Source organism: Rhinopithecus bieti, unplaced genomic scaffold (genome assembly GCF_001698545.2).
Source record: "Rhinopithecus bieti isolate Rb0 unplaced genomic scaffold, ASM169854v2 scaffold_1558, whole genome shotgun sequence".
NCBI lineage: Eukaryota > Metazoa > Chordata > Mammalia > Primates > Cercopithecidae > Rhinopithecus > Rhinopithecus bieti.
Genome location: NW_016803701.1, coordinates 1,980,504 through 1,988,131, shown reverse-complemented (window position 1 = coordinate 1,988,131; position 7,628 = coordinate 1,980,504). Strand labels below are relative to the sequence as shown.

General features: G+C 32.4%; 1 protein-coding gene across 2 annotated transcripts in view; it reads left to right on the top strand.

Annotated features, from left to right (window-relative positions):
• Nucleotides 1–7,628, top strand: part of RUNDC3B (RUN domain containing 3B) — a 199,866-nt gene that overhangs the window by 93,906 nt on the left and 98,332 nt on the right. For both annotated transcript variants that reach the window (XM_017851665.1, XM_017851655.1), the window contains one exon: nt 6,829–6,918. In XM_017851665.1, coding sequence (XP_017707154.1) covers nt 6,829–6,918 — 90 coding nt within the window. The remainder of the gene's footprint in view (nt 1–6,828; nt 6,919–7,628) is intronic.

Genomic DNA, 7,628 nt, shown 5'->3' with positions numbered 1-7,628 from the left:
AAAAAAAAAAAAAAAAATAGAGAGACTTGTTTTGGTAGGTTACTGGGAGACCTTCAAATGAGAACTGACATAAAAACTGAATTAATTTGTTCAAATTTTTAATTTCTCTTTACCCACAGACTAAAAAATAATTAGTAAATTTAAATTGAAAATAGTATATGATATTTCAAACACAATTGAAAATGTAACAAGAATTTGAAGTAAAAAATTTGGAAAATATAAAGATAAATTAGCTTTATGGAAATTCATTTGTTTACTTTGCAATTATATCACAGTATTTAATTTATAATGAAAAAGTTGTGTTCAAAAGAAATATTAATTTTCACAATGTTATAGCACAAATCGAAGGAAGCAGTAAAGTATAAAATAAAACTTTGTAAATTACTGAGCTGTCACAAAGAGAAAAAATGAGTTGACAAACACTTTTCTCAATTACAGAAAAGTAAACAGAATAGTGATAAGTAACCAAAATCTTTTAAGAGTTAAGAATGCATTTTGGAATCTGAGTATGTATTGAAGTTTTACATTATTAAGATAGAAGATACATTGAACATAATAAAAATTAACACTTTGTGTTTCAGAGGACACCATGAAGAAGGCAAAAAGATGACAGAATAGGAGACAATTTTTACAGATCATAATCTGATAAGGCAGCGGTCCCCAACCTTTTTGGCAGCAGGGACTGGTTTTGTGGAAGACAGTGTTTCCACGGACCGTGGTGGCAGGGAATGGTTTCAGGATGAAACTGTTCCACCTCAGATCATCAGGCATTAGTTAGAGTATCATAAGGCACATGCAACCTAGATCCTTCACACGTGCAGTTCACAGTAGGGTTCTTACTCCTGTGAGAATCTAATGCCTAAGTGAAGGAGCTGGAGCTCAGGTGATAATGTTCACTGGCCCACCACTTACCTCCTGCCCTGCAGCTCCAGTTCCTAACAGGCCATGGACAGGTTCTGGTTCATGGCCCAGGGGTTGGGGACCCCTGTGATAAGGGTTTTGTATCTACAATGTATATAAATAACTTTTACAACTCAGTAATAAAAAGACAACTTATTTAAAAATGGGCAATGAATCTGAATAGACACTTCTCCAAGGGGAGTATACAGATGGCTAATAAACACTAAAATATTGTTTGACATCATTAGCCATCAGGGAAATGCAAAACCACAATGAAATAACCCTGCATACTAACTAGGATGGTTATGTTCAAAAAATCACTTAATAACAAATTTTGGTGAGGATTTTGAAAAACTGAATCTTTCATACATTGCTGGGGGGAAAAGAAAATTGTGCACTCACTTTGAAAAGCAACCTGGCAATTTTTCAAAAGGTTAAACATAGAGTTACCATATGACCCAGCACATGACTCCTAGGTGCATGTGTGTCTGTATCCATGTAGCGGAATATTATTCAGGCGTAAAAAGAAATGAAGTACTGATTCATGCTGCCACATGGATGTACCTTGAAAACCTACTAAGCTTAGCAAAGAAGCCAATCACAAAACACCAGATAGTGTGTGATTCCCCTCTTCCTTTAGTTATCAACTTTCTGTCTCCTCATCCTCAATCTCTTTACTACTGCTGGATCAATCCCACCCTTATAGAACATATACCGGTACCTCCTACCTTAAAAAGAAAAAGATTCTCCATTGAACCTATAATTCCCCTCTGCCAATGCTAATTTCACAATTCCACTTCATCACCAGACTTCTCCGAAGCACTTCTTCGCACTGCCATCATTTTCTTACTTTAGAGTCATTCTCTTATCCACTTTTCTCTGGCTTCTGCCCCTCATCACTCCACCAAGAATTTTTAAAAGAATACCAATTGCTAATAATCTACAAACTACCCAATGTAATGGATATTTCTCTGTCCACATTGTACTCCATCTCCCAGCTACTTCCAGTAGAAGTTGACTACTTCATCATTCTTGAAAAAAATCTCTGCACCTTTAAATTATGCAACATTCCGTGACTTTTCCTTAATTGCTGTCTTTTTCTTCATCTTTTCCACTGAACAATATCTGACTGTTCATATTCTCTGGGCTCAGTCCTGCATTTTCTGCTTTTTTTCCTCTGTTCATTTTTCTCTCTATTCTCTCTTCCTGGAGTTTCATCCATTCCCCTGACTTGAAATACCATCCATGTGACCATGATACCACATTTAAACCTCTAGCTAGATAGTTCAGATATACTGTTTTTTTTTTTTTCCCCTGTAACTCTGTTCACCCCTTCTTAGCAAATGGTATCACTGCCTACCTACATAATTGATTAAGGGAGTATCTAAAAATCATACCTGATTCCTCTTTCTCCCTCATTCCCTGTAATTAATCCGTAAGCAAGTCTTACTGATCCTACCTCCAAATGTATTTTGAATCTATTTATTTACCTTTATCTCCACTGCTCTTACGCTCATCTAGATCTCTTTTATCTGTTGTCCAAGGCTCACCTGTTGGCCTCCTGACCTTCCAGTTTGCCCGCATTTAGTAGCCATCTAGCTTCCAGCTGATCTTAAAAGTAAAAGAGATTATGTCAACTCCCACTTAAAACATTGAAATGATTTCTTATTACATTAGCCAGAAGGCCCTGGTGGCTGTCATATTTCCTGGAGTCAGATCCTGGTTTCTCTACTCTAGCTGTATCTATCTTGGACAAGTTGCTTAATCTCTCTGGAGAATAATATGTAGCGGCAAAGTTAACAAGATGATTCATGTGAAGTTATTACTATGCCTGCCACTCAATAAGTGTTCATTATTATTATTATTAATGTTCTGTGGCCTACAGATCATTGTGTGATCGGACTTATGTGGGCTAAGGTATCAGGTTAAACACTTGAGAATGCCTTACTTAATGACTCTTTCCAAAGTTGGACTTTCCTTCCCTTTGTCTCTACCTCAACAACCTGTTTATTTACTTTATATTTATCATCATCTGTAATTATCTTTTTCTTTTGTTTCTTGCTTTTCTGTTCCCCTAGACTATATGCTCCATAGAGAGGATCTAAATCTAACTTATTTACCATTGTAACTATAGTACCTAGCACAGTTCTTGTCACATAAAAGGAACTTAATATATAATATATATTTGTTGATTAAAATAATTAATGAATCTCACATTCTTGGCAAGACCTTTGGAGGTTGACTTTTTCATCAGTTTTTCATTTTAATTAAATTTGACTTTGAATGTAACATCTATTTATAACGCAAGGATCTGTGTTATATGTCATGAGGGAGAATTTTCTTATATCCCCTTTTAGTAGTTTCTTATATTAAACTGGGGGAAGAGAACAAGCATGCCAATAATGAATTTTCTTTGGTTTATAACACAAGCTTTCTCATATTTTAATAATTGTGTTTTCAAATACGTAGAATAACTTTTGACTCCCACAAAAGGAAAATTTGAAGCATGACATTAGATAGTATCAACATAATTTATATTTATTATTCACCTTGGATCCCATCCAAAGGATATTTGTTATTGAACTACTTATAATTCCTTAAAATATTCTTACAGAGTGGACAGTAAGGTGGCATTATAGGAATATATTTCAGTTAGAGTTAAATTATATATGGTAAAAGAAAAGCATATTCTTGTAAGGGCATTATTTTAAATACTTTTCTAGTCACTAATGTTTTTCTAATCGACATATAAATACTTGGAAAGGGTGGTATACCTAATAATATCAGGAAGTTTTTTTCCCAGATCACAGTAGTATCAAATAGTTGCTTGTAATTTTTCTTCACTTCTGAAATATAAAAGTATATTTAAAGGTATAGTCTCTAATATATAAATCTTTAAATGGAAGTTTCATATGTATTTTTTACTTTGGTACTTTCAACATTTATAATATATTGAAATTAAGCAGTACAATGTTTTGGTTAGATTCTTCTCATTTATACATATACATATGTACGTGTTTTATATATATGTTTTTTTTTTTTTTTTTGGAGAAAGGGTTTTGCTCTGTCACCCAGGCTGGAGTGCAGTGGGGCCATCTCAGCTCGCTTCAACCTCTGCCTTCTTGACTCAATCAATCCTCCCACCTCAGCCTCCCAAGTAGCTGGGACTGCAGGCATGTACCACCATGTCCGGCTAATTTTTTTGTATTTTTTGTATGGATGGGGTTTCACCATGTTGCCCAGGCTGCTCTCTAACTCCTGGGCTCAAAGGATCTGCCTGTTAAGGCTCCAAAAGTGCTGGGATTACAGGCATTAGCCACCAGGCCTGGCATAAAAATTTTCTTTAGAACAAAAAATATTTTAACTAAAAAAAGGGAATTTTAGTATATATATCTTACTATTGTTGGATTAGTCATCTCAGGCTTTACTCATGGCTCATTTATTGTATGACCTTGGTTATATAAGCAAAGTTTAATGTTCCAATTTTTCAATGAGGTAAAATGAAAAGGTTGAAATTTTACTTTGAAAGTATTGACCACAGGAATCATATTTTAGTCAAATTATTGATATATTAGTTTGCATAAGAGAATAAATTAATTTTCAAGACAGCTTCTACCTTTTCATACACATCAATGAAGTTTTGATTAAATGGTAAAATATCTTCTCAGATCAATTCAGTTTTCTAAATACTGAATTACTAAAATCTATTATCTCAAGCTCAGAAGTATATCTTCTGAAAAATTTTTTTCTTAACCAGAAGTAATAATTTAAAAGTTCAGCATATAATGGGCAATTCTCTTAACTAGCCCTTCCTCTTCCATTTTTTCTTTCCTCTTTTGCTGTTATATTAAATCAGGCCTTATACTTAAGGTATGGTTTTTTTCAGTGGAATTATTGATTTTACATATAGCAACCATTTTGCTTAAATCATTCGCTTAGAAAATTTACTTATTTACTGATGATTAAAACTAAAGCCAAAAACTCATTAAAAGATTATTATATGCACACACATATAAAAGACCTTTAGATTTTAAAAAATTTCTCAAACCAGTTAATTTTTTGGTGTGGTGTTCTTCAGTACTCCCTAGTACAAAGGTGCCATTAGAAGCAAGCAAGAATAGTTTTGAGCTGATTTTTGGAATGTATTTTTTAAACAATGGTAGGTTCAAGATGAAAAATAAGAAAAGTAGACCTTTTCTTATATAAGAAGAGTAGACCTTTTCTTATATAAGAAGTACTAGGAATAATGGGTTATTGCCAATATCAAAAAAACAAGATTGTCTTCCAAATTCATATGTCTCATAGAATTTAGTGGTCTGAAACCGTTAGAAGCATAGTTCTTTCAAGGGTTAATAATATATTCTGCCAATAGCCAACTTAGTTATTGGACCAGGGACAAAGTCTCAGTCTCAAAAAAACAAATATGTATTTGTCTAAATATTTTATCTTTCTGCAGGACACCTCAGTAGAATCTGTAAAAAATCCTTCCATTTATTTTACTAATTTTTGTTAGGCCAGTTTTCATTTTTCTCCTTTTATATAAATCAGTAAAAGGAATTTCAGTAGGTCCAAGAAAATAAAAAACATTTATTCCAAGCTAGTCTCCCCACTGTATTTGTTTGCAGCCTTACATCTGTCAGAGAGTAAATAGTTGTCTATTTTTTCCGTTTTATACTTTTTATTCATTTAATATTCCTTATTAACCATACCATAAATTAAATTCTTTTAAAATATTTTTGTTTTACAAAAAGTGGGTTTAATATAAGATATGGGACTTAAAGAAAGAAGAATTGGGTACCCTTCTTAAGCAATTCATCTAACATGAGCTTGTGCAAATTGTTTTAAACTTTTCCTGATGGTAAATTTGAAACTAATGATGATTCCTTCTGCATTTAATTTATGGGATTTTTTTTGCAATTATCAAATAATATGTTTGTAAAAATACTTGGTAAGTTGTGAACAACAATTCAAAATTGATGGTAGGATTATAAGCATATTAAAACTTTGCAGAATTTATAAACTCAGAAATACTAAAAAGAGCAAGACCTTTGGTTTACTAAAATGTTTCATTTTAGTTAGTGGAGTGGTATAGAGTGTTGTTCACTCTCTTATATATAATATAAATAGATACAGTGTAATCATCCATGGTTACTGATATAAACTAGATTTTACATAGTGCTACGTTTTAAAAGAAGTAGATTAATGATTTTACGTTCATTTTTGGAAAAATACCTTAGGGCCACATTATTATTTTTCTTTCAAAAATTTTTTAAAAAACTAATGATAACTAAAATGGAAAGCTCTACAGGAATTAGCAAAGATACATTCACATTCCCGTTTTTGTCAAGGAGATAATGAATACTTTCTTTTTCATATGCAGCCACCTTGGTAGCCCATCTGCTTTATAAGGATTGTACTATGAAGGTTACCATAAATTACTAATGAGTATGCCTCCCAAATTCTTAACTTAGTCAATAACCTTTGGAATTATAGAAAAACAGAAATTATTTTTTCTTATTTGTTAGAACTCAAGTCTACTTCATTTTGAAAACAGATCAGTACAAATGACTCTGAATTTGCCACCTTTCACTTTACATTTATATTGCTTCACTATTAAAGAAAAATGCTGGCACTCTAGACCCATCGAAAGAGTCATTTTGGGGATTCTTTTTAGGAGAGGTGGAAACAGAATTCTTTTTGTTATATTGGCAAGTTTTAGTTTCTTCAGGGGTTTGTTGTTGTTTTTCTGTCTCTTTATTTTGGTCTAAGTATCTTCAAAACTTCAGTGATAGAAATATGTTTTTTAAAAAACTACAAATTAAAGAAAATTTAGCTCTTCCTACAATAGTTTGGGCTCTAAATGATTTCTCTCGATCAAACTTCCATTTATTTTTAATATTTTATATATTCACCCATTTCATTTTTTAGGAGATTTTATGAAGATGGAGCAATTGTCTTGGGTGAAGAAGCAAATATGCTTGCTGGCATGCTGCTAGGACTCAATGCTATTGATTTCAGGTACTTAATATAACCAAATGCATTCAGTTTATAAATTATTCTGTATCTTAATAGTTTCTACATATGATTTTTTCTTTCAGTTTTCTGAGTAAAGCACACAGTTGGAAATCGTTATTTGATTCATGTTCTCTTTCAAATGACATCAGTTTGTTTTTTAAATGGGTTTGCTCTCAGAAAAGAGACTGCCTGAAACTTAACAAATTGATAGGCTTGCTCTGTAGCTTGGATAAAAGAAAACTTAGACTATATCCCATTCCCCAACAACCCCTCCCCAGTGAAGAAGGCTTCGAATCTTATCTCTTAGTATTTTCAGCTACTGCTTTAAAATTAGAAAGAAATAGACTAAAAGTAGTTTCAAAGCCAGAAAGATTATCATTATCTCATGTGTTGAGATAAAGAAGATCCTGAGAGGCTGTCTTGGGTATCTTATGTGTCTTATGTTATGTATGGAGAATATCAAAAAATATTTTTAAATTTACTTTTATTATCAGCAAGATTAACTGGTTCCACACTAAAGTAACAAGTGCTAAAATGGGCAATACAAGTTCTTTTAGATTTATAGACACTTTTTTTGTATTTCTTTAATTGATCCCAGATTTTACGTTACATTGAAAGTAAAAGGTTTGTCTATAAGAAAACTCAAACACAAGGAATGAAGGAAATATTATACTTTTATTGAAATATAACATTTGGAAATTCAGGAATATTAA